General features: G+C 40.0%; 2 protein-coding genes across 3 annotated transcripts in view; both read left to right on the forward strand.

The window, feature by feature from the left end:
• LOC308434631 (zinc finger protein 560-like) overlaps nt 1-15,239 on the forward strand; it is a gene marked incomplete at its 3' end in the record, with an annotated part of 56,257 nt that extends 41,018 nt beyond the window's left edge. The window contains 3 exon segments of the mRNA XM_080934976.1: nt 9,982-10,101; nt 13,996-14,056; nt 15,155-15,239. Coding sequence (XP_080791102.1) covers nt 9,982-10,101; nt 13,996-14,056; nt 15,155-15,239 — 266 coding nt within the window.
• Nucleotides 366-17,934, forward strand: LOC308429333 (uncharacterized protein). 2 transcript variants are annotated; one of them, XM_080928119.1, is made up of 4 exons: nt 366-444; nt 9,982-10,101; nt 13,996-14,056; nt 15,155-17,934. In XM_080928119.1, the coding sequence occupies exon 4, from the start codon at nt 16,038-16,040 to the stop codon at nt 17,292-17,294; it is 1,257 nt and encodes a 418-aa protein (XP_080784245.1). In that variant the 5' UTR covers nt 366-444; nt 9,982-10,101; nt 13,996-14,056; nt 15,155-16,037; the 3' UTR covers nt 17,295-17,934. The 2 variants fall into 2 exon arrangements, with proteins under 2 accessions (XP_080784245.1, XP_080784244.1); XM_080928118.1 differs by having other exon boundaries at nt 412-552.

Genomic DNA, 17,934 nt, shown 5'->3' on the forward strand with positions numbered 1-17,934 from the left:
AATTTTAAGGCAAATTACTTGGAGGGGGTCCTGTGATCTTTGCTGTATGACTTGAGACAAAACCAGCTGGATGTCCTTGAGCTTCACCACACTGAAGATGAAATTGTTTGGCCCATACTGACTTGGATTGGAGCATCCCATCAAGTTAGTTACATGGTTCAACCCGCCAAGAGTATAAGAAGAGCTGGGAGACTTCTTTTTATAGCAATTTGACCTTTGAGAGCTCTCTTTATTAGGTCCTCTCTTTGCTCTCTCCCTTACCCTCCCCCTTCTCTCTCTCTCTCTCTCTCTCTCTCTCTCTCTCTGTGTGTGTATGTGTGTGTGTGTGTGTGTGTGTGTGTGTGTGTGTGTGTGTGTGTTTGGGTGGGGGGTATGTGTGTCTTGGCTGAGAAGAGCTTCATGGAAGAAGAGGCTTAAAAAATAGCTTCATGGGCAAAGCTCCATGTAAGTCACAGAAGAAACAGGATTTGTAAGAAGAACTAAGCAGCCCTCAGGTTTGAAGGAGCTTGGTAAAACAGCATAGACAGAGGGGGATTTCTGAGCAGTAATCAGGTTAGTTGTAGAATCAAGTCTGTAAATAGATATTTTGCATGTAGTTAAGAAAATAAAGTTACCTTCCTGAGCTAGCTGTTCCCCCCCCCCAACTTTTGCCTCATATGTCATTATTGGAAATAAATATTAGATAAAGTTTTAAAGGATAAATGTTACAGAAAGTGTTGAAATGTATTTTAATTCAAATGTATAAAATAAATTTTTAATTAAAAATAGCACATAGACAGATGCCTTAGCAGTTATGAATGTTGGATGTTTTTACAGATGACGCAGGTTGCAATCACAGAAACAATGTGGTAGTCAACCAGATGCCCTATTCCTATCCCAAGGTTATCTAATGCCCTCTTCTGGCTGCTGGGAGCATCTGTGGCCTTCCTCTGAATCAGTAGGTTCAGCTTTATTCTGAAGTTAGAATAGTTCAGCAAAACTGTTCATGTAAGAACAGTAACCAGAGTTCTTGATATTTTCTGTATTTGTGTTCTCTGTCCTTTGGATGTGTGAGAATTGTGGCATTGGTACATTTTTTAAGTCTATATTTGAGATCACAGATTGAGGTCTAGAAGATTGATTTGTCTGTAAACCTCCATCTCCCTCAGTGGCCAGACTTGCAGTTTCATGTCCCTATTTATATTGTTCAATGTATAACCTGGGGCCAGAACTTAAAAGAGACTCAAGAATGACAGCATATGTGGAATGTAAAATCTGTTCTAGGCTGGCTCATCTTTGAGCATTAGCCAAACCTGAATGAGTGATTACCCCCTGAGAAAGGATGGTAATTCTAGAGCAGTTGTACCTCCAGACTTTTAAAAAATGCTTCTGAGACAAGTCTTCCTGTGTTGAATCAAGTAACCTTGATTTCATTCTATTACTCCCCAGGTAAGTCTTATGAGAGCACTAAAAATTAATTATAGAGAAGTGTTATGTAGACAATGAGAGCTCAGCAACTGCCCCCCTCATTACAGAAACCATGGAGGGTTTTTTTCTAAATCTAGCTCCAGAGCAGCTAGTTTCAATGCAGTCCCTTTAAGAGTAAAGGCAACTCAATGATAGACAAGTCTAGCCTGCTTTGACGAATCAATCCTGTTACATATTGCTTTACCTGTAACCAGGCCTTTATCAAATTAATTTTCATGTCGCTCTTCAATAGAAGATTATCATGCTAGAAATAGTGGTTCAGTTGCATGGGATAAATATATATGCTATTTCTTACTGATCCAATATATATATTATACTGAAGGATCCTAGGGGCTTCTGCCAGCCTTATACCCACCATCTCAAGTCAAGATTAGGCCAAGTACCAGCTTCCCACCTCTGGCTGTTACATTCTCCAGCCACAGTTCTCAGTAGGAGCAGGAACATTCTTGAAAAACTGCCAAATGTGCTGACTGACAGTTACCTAACCCTTTGATCCCAGATAGAGTTAGAATGCATGCCATATGCTTACTAGCCAATAGAGTCAAAGGTCAATATGCTTAGCCAATAGGTTTGAACTGTAACCTTGCTGATGTAACTCTACATATAAAAAGTATAAAAACTGCTTGTTATAGCCATTCAGGGATGCCCCTAGTCACTCTCCAGGAGGGACTGATTGAGGGTCTGCCTCGAAGAGCCAGAAAATAAACCTCTTGCGTTTGCATAGAACTCCATTCTCCTGTTTCACTTGGAGAGTCTCCCGGTAGTTAAGACTTTAAATTCACTTTTCCTGTGCTTAGTGAATCAAGGTCAACTAGAGTTCTAAAAGAGATCCTGTCTCATACAGGAGACAAATCAATATAAAAGACCCTAGGGGCTTTCACAAGCCTTACACCCATTGCCTCAGGTCAAGGGTAGGCCAGGTTCTTCACCCTTGTTCAAGGAAGAAGCAGGAACATTTTTGAAAAACCACAGAATGTACTGACTGACCCTCTGGTCCCAGATAGAGTTCCAATGCCTATCATATGCTCACTAGCCAATAGATTCAAAGGCCAATACACTTACCCAGTAAGTTTAAACTGTAATCTTGATGATGTAACTGAAAGACTAGGATAAATCCTGACCCCCTAACATGTAAAGTAGAAGACCCTAGCAGGTAGAGTAGAGCCAAAAATGTAGGATAGGTGGTGTTGGGATTCTGTAAACCCCACCCCTCAGTTACCTAGCAACAGCCAAGTATACTCCACCCCTCAATTACCTGGCAATAGCCAGGTATGCTCTGCCCCAGTGACCTGACACTATAAACGGGGCTGCTTGCCCCCTCCTCTCTCTCTTGGCTCTTTTGGCCTTTCTTGCTCTTGCAGCCTTGTTTTCTCCCTCCAACCCTCCTCTTCCCTTCCCTTCCCCCCTCTCTCCCACGTGCTCATGGCCTGCCTCTACTCCTTTACTTCTCTCTTTCTGCCTCTGCCACCCTCTTAACTCTCCCATGACCTGAATAAACTCTATTCTGTACTATACCGTTATGTGGCCAGTCCATCAGGAAAGGGATTCCCAACATGGACCCCCCAGAGGCATCTCCCTTGCTCCCAGGCCTCGCCGCACCTCCATGGGCCATATACCCCCCACTCTCTTCATCCTTCCCCTAACATTGGTGCCGGGACTCGGATCGTCATCCTTTCACAACATTGGTGCCCTGTGACTTTTCCTTTCAGTGACTTTTCCTTTCATTGGTGCCCCATCATCTTTTCCTTACAGGCAGTTCTGTGACTCTGTTTCAGGAACTGACTGACCATAAAAGCATAAAAGTTAAAATAACACCTTATAAACAATCTTGAGAAACCGGGTGTTTCCTTTGTGATTCTTCACTGGTATTTTTGGCATTTTCCAATGACATACTCCCTCCTCCCTTGGTTTGTGTTTTTTTTTTTTTTTCTTTAAAAACCCCTTCTCCCAGTCCTTGGGGTAAGACTCCTCTACCCCTGCGTGGGATATGAGTCTCTACCCCAATGCACTGGTTCATCAATAAACCTCATGTAATTGCAGCAAGGACGGTTTCTCATGATTTCTTGGGGGATCGTGTTATTCTGAGACATGAGTGAGGGTCTCCCCTCTGCCGGGGTATTTTCTAACCTGTACCCTTAAAAAGTATAAACTGCTTGCAACAGTCTTGGGGTAGTCTCTCCTCTGAATATAGCACCCCAGTGCATGAAACTAATAAACCTCTTGCTTTTGCATTGATCCCTGATCTCTTGCCTGATTCATGGGAGCCTCATATAGATAAGACTCAATTTGGGTCTTACAGACATATTTGTGATAGCCTAGCAGAGTACACTATTTCTACCTTTTACTAATTATAACAATGTAAAATTTGACTTCAAGTTAAAATTCAACCTTTTTTACTTGTTCTTCCTCTATAATCTTGTGATTTCCACATCATTAAATGATTTCTACTGTTCATGGTTGTTGGGATTCTGTAAACCCCACACCTCAATTACCCGGCAGTAGCCAGGTATGCTCCGCCCCAGTGACCTGACACTATAAAAGGGGCTGCTTGCCCCCTCCTCTCTCTCTTGGCCTCTCTTGCTCTTGTGCTCTTGCAGCCTTGCTCTCCCAGTCCTACCCCTCCTTTCTTCTTCCCTTTCCCTTCCCCCCTTCTCTCCCACATGCTCATGGCCTGCCTCTATTCCTCTACTCCCCCCGCCCCTGCTTCTACCACCCTCTTAACTCTACCATGACCTGAATAAACTCTATTCCGTACTATACCGTTGTGTGGCTAGTCCCTCAGGGAAGGAATTCCCAACATGGACCCCCCCAGAGGCATCTCCTTTGCCCCCAGGCCTCGCTGCACCTCCATGGGCCATATGCCTCCCACTCTCTTCATCCTTCCCCTAACAATGGTATGTTCTGAGAATTAGGTAATAGTTAACTAAATTAAAACCTGGAAAGGAATCTGCTTTTGTAATCATTTGCTATGTAACTGGGCCTTGAGTTTGACTGTTAAAAGGCTGTTCTGCTTTTAGTCAGGGCCGAATTATAGACTGGGAATGAAAACTGAATAAGCTGATAGAAAGTTCGGTGCTCTGTTATGCGGGAATTTTCTACCCCAGGGTTTCTATTCTTGATTGTGTTTCTTATCCAAGATGTTTTAGGACTTCTGGGGGTCAGGATTATCTTGATAGATCCCTGAAGGTAGGGAAGGGAAACATGCTAAGACATGGGAATAAAAACCTCATGCAGATTGTCTTTTTCAATGTAGATCAGATTTCAGGGAGTCTAATACCAGGTGAATTATGGCCAGCAAACTTAAAACTCATTAAAACATGGCTAAAAGGTTTCCAGGCAATTGTCAATCCAATCAGTTCAACTCCAGGGACACAATAAAGCCTAGGAAATACTTATGCACAAACTCTTTTGCAAAGCCCATGTTACAAGAGGGATAGATTCTCTAGCTTAAAGATGTACATTCAATTGTTTTCTTTTACAAATAACAAAGAGGTCTGCAGGCCATGATATACATGTCACATTTTCCTTAATGTTAGGTAACAATTATGAAGAGAAACATCTGGGACAATCATTCTGAAAAATTTGGATGATATCTATCTTTATACCAAAGGTAGGGGTGGCCTGCCACCACAAATAGCAAAGAACTCACTAGGTTAATAAAAAAAAATCCACGTGCATCTTTGGGACTCAATGAAGGTACTTTTATATCGTTCACAGCAGTGAGGCCCCTTCTATACTTTCCTAGTTATCTGTGGATGCTTTGTGATCCCCAAGTCCTATAGAACATTAAAGGGTGGAATTCTCCCTCAAGTAGGAGAATTAACCCCCGGCAATACGTTCCCTACTAGGCTAATCAATGCAACAAGGTCAGTCCTTCAACCTTGTACACACAACGAATAAAAATGCAGGTCGCAGTTTTGCTAATGTACTTGAGTGTTTATAGTCACACAAACTTAACAAGAAAGAAATTGGAAGAAGTTTGGTTGGAAATGGAAGAAGTAAGGGGGTAAACTGTGAAAGATATTTGATTATGGATAATAAAAAACCTAAGTGGTTGTACAATACCCAAGCTTAGGAAGATAATGCCTTTCAGATGCAGATACCTGTGTCTTCAAAAGAAGTACTTTGGGTGTGCCTTTGAAAGCCAAAGCCTCAGTAAAAGAGAATGCTAAAGAATGGAAAGTTCCTGCCTATTATAAAAGCTAATTCCTTGGGAGGGTCTTGTGCTCTTTGTTGGAGTACTTGAGGCAAAGTCTGCTGGGTGGCTTTTGAGGTGCTCCTCAGTAAAGGTGAAAAGATTTGTCTCCTTACTGACTTGGCTTGGATCCTCCCACCCCCACCCCCATATACTGGCCTGCTTCAGCCTGCCAAGTGTGTAGTGAGTGAGATGGAGCATCTCTTAGAACAATTAGACATCTGAGAACTCTCCTGGTGGACATTCTCTTTGGAATTTATTTCTATCTCTTCGCTTAGAATAGCACCATGGAAGCAGAGGTGTAAAGAGTACAGGCCACAGGTGAAACAGGATTTGAGAAAGAGAGCAAAGGAGCCCACATGACCTTAGAGGAGCTCAAGAGAAAGGAGGACCACCTAGGCAAGTGAGCATAGATGAAGATTTCTGAACATCTAGCACTTCAGCTGTACACTCAAGCTTGTAAATAGATATTTTGCATATACTTAAGAAAATGAGCTTAGCTCCCTAGGCTAGCATGTTTTTTACCTAACCTCCCACCTCATTTGACTGGGAATGACTGGGAATATATATTAGAGAAATGTAAAAAAATAAATGTTGCAGAAAGTGATACATTTAAGTCAAATGTATAAAAATCAATTTTAAATGAAAATATAGTAAGACAGAGATGGTGTAGTTATGACAGTTGCATGTTGTAACAGGTGACACAGGTTGCATTCCCCAAAACCATGGGCATTAATTAATCCAGCTGCCATAACTGCAATCCCAAGGGGTTTAATGCCCTCTTCTGACCACAGCAGGTACTGCACAGAAACAAGTGCCGGGAAGACACTCTAGTGCATAAAATAAAAATAAAGTATACAAAATGGAGTCTTCTTCACAGACAGAGAGCATTCAGGATGAGGTATGAGGCTTTTCAGGTCAAATAACTGTAGTTAACTATCTAAAACTGAAACAGGTGGACACTGTGAGGGCTTTTTAATATTTGGAATATTTAATATGGGAAAAAGAACCTTGTTTATTCTGGAGCTTTAGAGTTGGCAGGAAATTTTTTTTTATCTAAGACACAGCTTCTGGTAGCAGCCAACATCTATGAAGGATATTAAAGATAGTAACTCATTCTATTTTTGGTTGGACATTATCTGGCAAGAGAGATCACTTTATTTTTCTGGCATTGGAGGCTCCTCCTTTTGAATTCTGGTATATGCTGAAGTCCAGCTGAGACACAGCCATTATTGGATTCTTCAACTTGCCCTTGGTACACAGTCTTTGGTATACTAGTTGGACCACATTCTGTGGGAGATTCTTATATATCTACTTTCTGCATATATCAAGAGATCCATGCTATGAGTTCTGTTCATCTGGAAAACAGTTACTAAACACATATGATTTTTCCCCTTCCCACTGAGGAAGATGTGCTGGCTAACAGTAATGCTCCACAGTGATCGGCATCCATTCCGTCTTTTCTCTAAGATAAACCCCAGACATCTCCATTTGAGGACCCCTTTTGTCTGCATTTGGAGGACCAGGCCTGATTGTAAAAACAGCATAAAACACCAGCTTCGGGAATAGACTATAAGTCTAAGAAATTAAGTCATGGGACTTCAACTCTATGAACAGAACATAAAATCCACTACAAGAGCATAAACCCTAACCTCCAGAGACTAGCCCAGGGATACCACAAACAATAAGGAGAAATATCTTATCTCAGAATGAGCCATCTGCACTGGGCAGCCCTATTTCAGCCTATGGTTAGAAATTTATGATATAGGCATGCAGACCACTGACAACCTGTTATCTGCTAGCACACAGCTCAAAGCAATGAAATTTATGATTATTCTAGCAGGTTTCCTTGGTTCCTTATAAAAAGCTTTTGTGCCTTTGTCAGAAGTTGCTATTTCAAAGGATGGTTTACCCATATATGATGATTGTTTCTGTGAAATACTCTTTTTTTTTTTTTTTGGAATTTTGATACTTGGGTCTTCTTTCAGAGATTTCAGACCCTTACATAATTTAGAGGATGAATATTGGCTTCAGTTTTCATGGTGTCAGTGTGAAATTACAGAAACAAATATTTTTTGTACCCTAAAATCTGTCTTTAAAATCAGTATCCTTGGAACTGTTCTAGAATTGGGTCATACAGTTCACTCTGCTCCAACGTGAATAATGAACAGTTAAAGCTGTCCATGTTGATTCGGTGAAGATTAGCATGAGAGGAAGAGGAGGAGGGTGAGGAGTAGAAGGTAGAAAAGAAGAGGAGGAAGAAGTAGAAGAGGAAAAAGTTAAATAAGAACAAGAAGAAAATGGTGAGGAGGAAGAAGGAGGAGAAGAAATAGAACAGGAAAAGGAGGAAGAGCAAGAGGAGGAGGAAGAGCAGCAGCCTGAGGAAGAAGAAGGGAAGAAGGAGGGGAAAAGGAGGGGGGAAGAAATTTCACTTAGTGCTGGAAGACAGAAAGTGACGCTATTGGAGGACAGGCAAAAGTGATACTGAAACAGAAATCTTGCAGATCTGAAAAGAGTCAGCTCCTGGACTAGAATGCTGGGCCAGGAAACCCTATGCTGCTGTGTTCCTTCAGTGCAGTCTAACCTGAGGGTCATGTCACTCAACAGCACTGGCCAATCAGGGCTTCAAGGAAGACCTTTCAATCAAAGGTTGAGGAGGGTTTTTCCAGGTGCTTTGTTGCTTTTCAGCTGGTTCAGCTCAGTTGCTGAGAGGGATTGGATGTTGGTGTGAAGTGCTTTGACCTCTGCTGCTGAGTGCCTGTGGGAATGCCAGCTGAGAGCTACTAAGTCTCTTCATGGTGAGCATGTGACCACAGTCTTTAAACTTATTAGTACTGGACTGAGGATCGTGAACCCGGGTGGTGGCCCTCCTATGGGCTGGGTGGAAACTAGCATCCACCAGTGAGGTTTCCTGTGGTCCGAGCCACTAGATATCCTCATGGGTTGCCAATGAATAACTTTATTATGATAGCTGCATCTGCACAAAGCGTTTGGGGCAGAGGATTTCGTGTAGAATCATCCTTGGTTGCATGCTAAATTCGGAGATCTAGTTTCTCAGTGTCTTCTAGAACGTGTGCCCTTGCCATTTAAGATGCACTTGGAGTTAATTTTGTGGGGGATATAAACCTAATCCCTTGGATGGATGCACTCCAAATGTAAGCTGTGTTGAGAAGAGTAGAATCTGTGATGTAAAGGATTGTCCAATGCTTAGGAAATAGTAAGATGCACTGAGGATCACTCTGGGGCTCTTTGTATTTTGATGATAATTCTGCTTCCCCAAGAGGGGCTGCCTAGGATGAGGAGTGTTTCACATACACAGGTGACTTCATTGAAAGCTTCTTCCCGTTTTAGCTTGTAAACTAAAGGGTAGAGCAGGAGGTTGGGTAGGGGAAGGCAATGTGGAGCTGAATAGGTTTTCAGAGACAGCAAGGAGGAGGTAGTTACAGATAAAGAACAACCTGTGTAAGACTTGACTTCACTGACTTCAATTTCTTTCTTGAGAGACTTACACTTATTGTTGCACACATACTTTCAGTTGTTTGGTTAGTGTTAGCCCGAGGTATTTTATATTATTTTGTGCTATTATCAAAAGGAGTTGATTCCCTGTGTGTCACTCACACACACGGACAGCATTCTCTCTCTCACAAAAAAACAAACAAAAATAGGGATGGACATGTTTTGAAAAATGCTAATGTCTTATAATGCAATTATAGCAAAACAAGCAAGTTGTTGTGTAGAGGAGAAAGCATATTGGATTTTAATTGTTGTTTTTTGGTTCTTTGCTAATTTCTTTTAGGTACTCTCTGTATTTACATATGAACTGTTCCCCCTTTGCCAAACCCATTCCCATTCTCTCTACACCTCTACTTGCCTTCAGGAAGGTGTAGTAGCTCCCAATCACCCTCTCCACCTCAGTTCTTAGCATTTCCCTACACTGGAAAAAAACGTACCCTCACTGGACCAAAGGCCTCTTCTCATATTGATGCCAGACACTGCTACTCTCTGCTACAGATGCAACTGGAGCCATGGTCCTCTCCCTGTGTGCTCAGTGGTTGGTGTTCTACTGCATGGAGGTTTGGAAGATTTGGTTGGTTGACAATGTTGTTCTTCCCATGAGGCCCAAATGATTTGTTTTCATAATCTGTTATTTTGTACATTTTCAAAGTTTCTATTTTATAAATGTGGTACACAGGTAACACCTAACCATCAACCATAGACAACCTGGTTTTGAAGTAATCCTAATAGATATCCTTTTTTCTTCACATAAAAGAGTGAGATCAATGTTTTCTCTATTGTGCTTTATTTCTGTTCACATGTAGTGACTTGTGAGGATGTGCATGTGAACTTCACTCAGGAAGAGTGGGCTTTGCTGGATCCTTCCCAGAAGAAGCTCTACAACGATGTCATGCTGGAGACCTACAGGAACCTCAGTGCTATAGGTAAGACTGTGAATAATTCCCTTTCTTGTTTCAAATTCAGGAACACAACGTCTTTCTTTTTTTTTTCAACTTTATTTTAAAAAACAAAGATAAATGTACAAATTTTAAGCATTTTTGCATAAAAGTATATGAATATATCTTTGTCAGTGCTTGGCTATTTTTTTTCAAAGGTTTGATAGTGTGCATTAAGGTCTTACTAGTTACAATGAGCATAAAGTATATGTAAAACAGGATGTAACCCAGAATTAGTCAAAGTTTTTTGGTGTGTAAGGATTGAGCATAATGGATTTTTCTTTTTCTTTTTCTTTTTTTTTCTTTTCTTGAACTTCACACAGTCTGTGAGTTGTTTCTGGGGTGTTCAGAGCTTTCTGGGGTTAGTATCCCATTATCAGTGACTGCATATTATGTTTGTTCTTTTGTGACTGGGTTATCTCACTCAGGATGATATTCTCTAGATGCACCCATTTTATTAAGCATGTCATAAAGTCATTGTTTCTGATAGCTGAGTAGTACTCCATTGTGTAAATATACCACAATTTTTGTATCCATTCATCTACTGAAGGACATCTGGGTTATTTTCAGCTTCTGGGTATTATAAATAGAGCTGCTATGAACATTGTGGTGCATGTATCTTTGTTGTATATTGGAGTGTCTCTGGGGTATATGCCCAGAAGTGGAATAACTGGATCTTCAGGTAGTAATATGTCCAATTTTCTGAGGAACTGCCAGACTGATTTCCAGAGTGGTTGTACCAGTTTACAACCCCACAAACAGTGGAGAAGTGTTCCTCTTTCTCCAAAACCTTGCCAGCATCTGCTGTCATCTGAGTTTTGATTCTTGGCCAATCTGACTGGTGTGAGGTAGAATCTCAGGGTTGTTTTGATTTGCATTTCCCTGGTGGCTAAAGATGTCGTAAACTTCCTTAGATGCTTCTCAGTTTTCAATATTCCTCAATTGAGAACTTTTTGTTTAGCTCTGTACCCCATTTTTTCATAGGGTTGTTTGATACTCAGGTGTCAATCTTTACCTTAGAGCAAGAGCCATTGGTGTTTTGTTCAGGAAATTTTCTCCTGTGCCTATGTGTTCTAAGGTTTTCCCTACTTTCTCATCTAATAGTTTCAGTGTACCTGGTTTGATGTGGAGATCTTTGATCCACTTGCACTTGAGCTTTGTACAAGGAGATAAGAAAGGGTCTATTTTCATTCTTCTGCATGCTGAGTGCCAGTTGGACCAACACTATTTGTTGAATAGGCTGTCCTTTTTCTACTGAATGTTTACAGCTCCCTTGTCAAAAATCAGGTGACCATCTGCGCCAGTACCATGCTGTTTTCAGCACAATTGCCTTGTAATATAGCTTGAGGTCAGGGATAGTGATTCCCGCAGATGTTTTCTTGTTGTTGAGGATGAATTTTGCTCTTCTAGGTCTTTTGTTATTCCAGATGAAGTTGCACATTACTCTTTCCAACTCAAATGAAGAATTGGGTTGGTATTTTGATGGGGATTGCATTGGATCTGTAGATTGCTTTTGGTAAGGTGGCCATTTTTAAAATGTTGATCCTTCCAATCCATGAGCATGGGAGATCTTTCCATTTTCTGAGATCTTCTTCGATTTCCTTCTTTAGATGTTTGAAGTTCTTGTCATATAGGTCCTTCACTTGCTTAGTTAGAGTCGCACCAAGGTATTTCAGAGTTTTTTTTTGTGACTATTGTGAAGGGTATTTTTCCCTAACTTCTATCTCCGCATGTTTGTCCTTTGAGTATAGGAAGGCTACTGATTTGTTTGAGTTAATTTTATATCCAGCCACTTTGCAGAACTTGTTTATCAGCTGTAGGAGTTCTCTGGTGGAATTAGTGGGGTTGCATAAGTACACTATCATGTCATCTGCAAATAGTGATGTTTTTACTTCTTCCTTTCCAATTTGTATCCCTTTAATTTCCTTTTGCTGTCTTATTGTTCTGGCCATTACTTCTAGTACTATGTTGAATAGGTAGGGGGAGAATGGGCAGCCTTGTTGAGTCCCTGATTTTAGTGGGATTGCTTCAAGTTTCCCACCATTAAGTTTGATGTTGGCTGTTGGTTTGCTGTATATTGCTTTTATTATGTTTAGGTATGGGCCTTGTATTCCTGTTCTTTCCAAGACTTTTAACATGAAGGGGTGTTGAATTTTGTCAAATGCTTTCTCAGCATCTAGTGAGATGACCGACCATGTGGTTTTTTTCTTTGAGTTTCTTTATATGGTGGATTACATTGATGTTTTTCCGTATATTAAACCATCCCTGCATCTCAGGGATGAAGCCTACTTGATCATGGTGAATGATCCTTTTGATTTGTTCTTGGATTCGGTTTGTAAGGATTTTGTTGAGTATTTTTGCATCAGTGTTCATAAGTGAGATTGGTCTGAAGTTCTCTTTCCTTGTAGGGTCTTTGTGTGCTGTAGGAATGAGGGTTATTGTAGCCTCAAAAAATGAGTTAGGTAGAGTTCCATCTGATTCTATTTTGTGGAATAGTTTGGAAAGTATTGGTGTTAGGTCGTCAATAAATGTTTGATAAAATTCTGCACTGAACCCATCTGGATCTGGGCTTTTTTTTTAGTTGGGAGGCTTTTGATGACTGCTTCTATTTCTTTAGGTGTTATGGGATTATTTAGATGGTTTACCTGGTCCTGGTTTAACTTTAGTATCTGGTATTTGTCTAGGAATTCATCCCTTTCCTCCAGATTTTCCAGCTTTGTTGAGTGTAGGCTTCTTCTATGCTCGTGGTCATCTCATTGTTAAGGTTAGGGAAGTTTTCTTCTATGATTTTGTTGAAGATATTTACTGTGCCTCTTAGTTGATATTCTTTGCCCTATTCTATTCCTATTATCCTTTGGTTTGGTCTTCTCAGTGTGTCCTGGATTTCCTGGACATTTTGGGTTAGTACCTCTTTGTTTTTTGCATCTTCTCTGACTGTTTTGTCTATGTTTTCAATGTTGTCTTCGGCCCCCGAGATTCTCTCTTCCATTTCTTATAGTCTGTTGGAAATGCCTGCATCTGTGACTCCTGATTTGTTTTTTAGGTTTTCTACCTCTAGGGTTGTCTCTTTTAGTGTTTTCTTTATTGTGTCCATTTCTGTTTTAAATTCCTTCTTCCATTCCTTCATCTCTTTGTTTCTGTTTCGCTCTAGTTGTTTGAGTTCTTTGAGTGTTTTTGTTTTTTTTTTTTTTTTTTTTTTTTTTTTTTTTTTTTTTTGTTTCGTCTTTAAAAGCTTCTAATTCTTTATGCTTTTTCTGCCATTCTTGTTTAAAGATCTCTATCATCATCTTGAGGTAGGATTTCAGGTCTGAGCCTTCTTTTTCTGGAGTGTTTGGCATTCCCCTGTTTGCTATGATGGGAGAGCTGGGTTCTAGTATTGCCAGGTTGTGTTGGTTTCCCTTGAGTACGTTGTTTCGCTTTCCTCTTGCCATCTTGTTGTCAGTAATTGGTTCTCGCCTTTCCCTTGTACCTGGCCTATGTTCCTGGATCTCCGCTGTTCCTGGTGGTGGATGGTCCGAGCACCTGTTCTGCACCCAAAAACCAAAGGCTGGGAACAGAGGGCCCAATGCCGGTTTCCTGTTTCCCTGAATCAAGCAGGGCAGGTGCGCACTTTCCGAGAGCTTAGCAGAAATCTCCCTGCCCCCTGGATACTCAGAATGCCTTCTTGCCAGGCCTGTGTCCCTGGATCTTTGCTGTTCCTGGTGGTGGATGGTCTGTGCGCCTGTTCACCACAATGTCTTTCTTCTGATGCACTTCTTTCATTTCAGTTGAGATGGATGCGGAATTTGTTTAGTCAATCATGCATGATTCTAAGGTTCACTGAAGATAGTGACTTACATTTACTTGATTTCAATACTTACCTTTTCTGTTATTCTATTTTAGGCATTAATTGGGAAGACTGTAATATTGAGGAACATTGTCATATACCTAGAGGACACGGAAGGTAATTTTCATGTGCAAGTTCATACAAATATTCCTCTGAAGAAATGTTAATGTATGCTAAAAGTTTTAAAGGAAAGCAACAGTGTAAATAAACATAGCTTTAAATATATTGATGATAGTTACATTCTAAGAAAATCATGGTGCTCAATGTCATATTTCTGATTTATTATTGCAAAACATTCTTTTATGATAGAGGAGAGTCGAAACGATGCCTTAGCATATATCACTATTTGAAACATACCCTATCAGAGCTATACAACTGGCCATCTGCTTTTTCTTATTGTGTAAAAGCTATACACACTTAATCAGTAATAAACATATGTCCAAAGTCTTCTAAGAAGGAAATAGTTTATACTCATGTTAATATTGTTCGTATATTAGTAGTGACATTGGTAAGTTCAGTGATACTGGCAAGTGATGGGAGACAAGACAGATGTTGTACAGTAAGTTAATCCCTATGTCACATGTCTTTGATGAATAAAGTGTCCAACTCTGTGAATGCAGTGTTCAAACACTTTGTTAGTCTTCTTTTTATAGGGATATCATATATTATAATGGATACAAACTATGTATACAAAGTATTGAAGGAAATAGTGTCTTTCTTTCTCTTTCCCATAAGGATTAGAAGATACATTGTTGTTTGCAGTTTAACTGTTTACTTTTTTAATATAATACAAGTTTCCAATCATTGTTCTTGTCCAATGGCAATGCATCCGCAAAGTCATTCTGAAGAAAATTCTCTTGAATAGTAGAAATGTGGAAATGCTTCTGTTTCTCCTAATTCACTTTGCGAATATAGTATGATCCTAAGTATAGGAAGAAATTGGAATAACACAGTGTGGTAAACGTCTAAGCCCTTCTACCTTTCTTCAAATATGTGAAAAACCTTTTATTGAAAAAGAATAAATAAAGGTGAGCAATGTAATAAATCCTAACACCATCTCATGTATCATGAAGGGAAATACATGAATATAAACAGTGATACAAAGTTTAGGATCTGATTCCTCTTTATATTTAGACACATAGTAACATTAAATCACACAGTTGATAGTATTCATCAGTGTGGTATAGCTTTCATTTATGTGGCTTTTCTTTACAGGCTTGAAAGAAGTAAGAGTACAGAGAAAACCTTTGAGAATACTAAATGTGATAAAGTGTCACGTGCCCACGCTTCCCGCCGATAGGAACAGGCGTGCAACAAACAAACAGATTCTTCTGCGGACTACCTTTATTGTACAGCACTCTGAGCAGGGGACTTCCTGAGTAGGAAACTTCTCTCTGAGCCGGGGACTCCCTACCGGGGTCTACTGTCTAGGCGACCTCTCATGTGCAGTCTCCCACGTGCGATCTCTCTGCCCAGTCTCTCTCCACGTGGGATCTCTCCGCAATCTCTCTTATCGGGTCCCTTTCCGCGTGGGATCTCTCTGTCATCTCTCCACGTGGGGTCTCCCGAAGTCTCTCCACTATCTCCCTCTCCACGTGGGGGAGAAATGCACTGCTATATATGCCTAGGAGACTCGTGTCACTACCTGATTGGTGCGCCCTCCAGTAACTCAATAGTATGCCCCGAGAGCGGGCTATGACGTATGTGGCGCATGCGCATTAAGTCTCTTGGCTGGGCAACAGCTCTGTTTGCTGAGTTCTCGGCGGGAAGCCGGCGCCATGTTTGGGTGTGGCACAAACGGCTCCCTACAATAAAGCCTTTGTCTTGCATGCTAACACTCATGCTCAAAGGGATGTGACAACTGATACAGAAAAGAAACATAATGGAGTCATGTTGAAGCCTCTGTACATTATACTAGTCTCCAAATACAAAAAAAAAGCACAAACTCAAAAGAAACCCTATACATGTAATCAATGTGGTAAAGGTTTTACAAATCACAGTAGTCTTAAAAGGCATGAAAGAATTCATTCTGGAGAGAAACCCTATGAATGCATTCAATGTGGTAAAGTATTTTTAAGTCAATATAATCTCCTACAACATGAAAGAACACATACTGGAGAGAGAGAAAGGCTATGAAATTAATCAGTGTAGTAAAGCCTTTAAAAATCACAGTCACCTAAAATGTCTCAAAATATTTTATACTGGTGAAAACCCCTTTCAATGTAATCAGTTTGATAAAACCTTTTCAGAACACAGTTCTCTGAAAATTCATGGAAAGATTTATACCGGAGAGAAAACCTTCAAATGTAATCACTGTGATAAAGCTTTTTTAGGACATCATAATCTCCAAATGCATAATAGAACACATAGTGGAGAGAAACCATTCAAATGTAATCAATGTGATAAAGCCTTTTCACAACGCAGTACTCTGATATCTCTTGGAAGAATTCATACAGGAGAGAAACCCTATAAATGTAATCTGTGCGACAAAGCTTATTCCCATATCAGTAATCTCAAGATACATAAAAAGACACACACTGGAGAGAAACCCTACAAGTGTGATCTATGTGACAAAGCCTATCTCGTAAACTGGTCTCTCCAGATACATAAAAGGACACACACTGGAGAGAAACCCTACAAATGCAGTTTATGTGACAAGGCCTATTTCAAAAACAATTGTCTCAACAGGCATAAAAGATCACATACTGGAGAGAAACCATACAAATGTAATCTATGTGACAAAGCCTATTCCGCCAACATGACTCTCCGGATACATAAAAGGATACATACAGGAGAGAAACCCTTCAAATGTAATCAGTGTGATAAAGCCTTTTCTGGACGCAGTTCTCTGGTAAGTCATGGGAGAATTCATACTGGAGAGAAACCCTACAAATGTAATCTGTGTGACAAAGCTTATTCCCAAAACAGTAATCTCCACATACATAAAAGAACACACACTGGAGAGAAACCCTACAAATGTAATCTATGTGACAAAGCCTATCCTAAAAACAAGGCTCTCCAAATACATAAAAGGACACACACTGACGAGAAACCGTTCAAGTGTAAACAATGTGCTAAAGCCTTTTCACAACACAGTTCTCTGATAAGTCATGGAAGAATTCATACTGGAGAGAAACCCTACAAATGTAATCTGTGTGACAAAGCTTATTCCCAGAACAATAATCTTCACATACATAAAAGAACACATACTGGAGAGAAACCCTTCAAGTGTAATCAATGTGATAAAGCCTTTTCAGGACACCTTTCTCTGAAAAGGCATGGAAGAATTCATACTGGAGAGAAACCCTCAAATGTAATCAATATGATGAAGCCTGTTCAGAACACAGTCATGTGAAAGACATGGAAGAATTCATACTGGAGAGATATCCTATAAATGTAATCAATATGATTAAGCCTTTTCTCAAAAAAAAAAAAAAAAAAAGTCTTTAAAACTATAAAAGAACACATTGGAGAAAAACCCTACCAAGGTAATCTATGTGATAAAACCTGTTCCCAACTGAATAGTCTTCAATATCATAATAAAACACATAGTGTAGAGAAACCCTCCAAATGTAATAAATGTGAGATAGCCTTTTTGCAGCACCCTTATCTCTGAATGCATACAACACATACTGGAGAAAAACCCTCTGAATGGTGCAAAGCAGTTACACGTCACAGTCATCTTCAAAAGCATAAACGACTTCATATTGTATGAAAAGCTTGTTATTGTATCTTACATCAGATTATATAGTGAAGTTTGTGTATCTTCATACTATTCATCGTCATGAACATTATGTATATTCAGGAGAAATCCTTTGAATATAATCCATAGGATAAAGCCGTTACCCAGCACAACTATCTTCTGATGAATAAAGAATACATAATTCGAAGAAAACCTATGAAATTGAGCAATGTGGTAAAGCTTGTGAATGTACATAAGAAAAATTTACACTATAGGGAAACATTAAATTTTGTCAATGTAAAATTTTCAGTGA

This window comes from Micromys minutus (genome assembly GCF_963924665.1).
Source record: "Micromys minutus genome assembly, chromosome: 1".
NCBI classification, from domain to species: domain Eukaryota; kingdom Metazoa; phylum Chordata; class Mammalia; order Rodentia; family Muridae; genus Micromys; species Micromys minutus.

What these genes read in the sequence shown, in the direction of transcription:
- LOC308429333 (XM_080928119.1), top strand. Translation starts at nt 16,038, where the DNA reads ATGAAAGAACACATACTGGAGAGAGAGAAAGGCTATGAAATTAATCAG.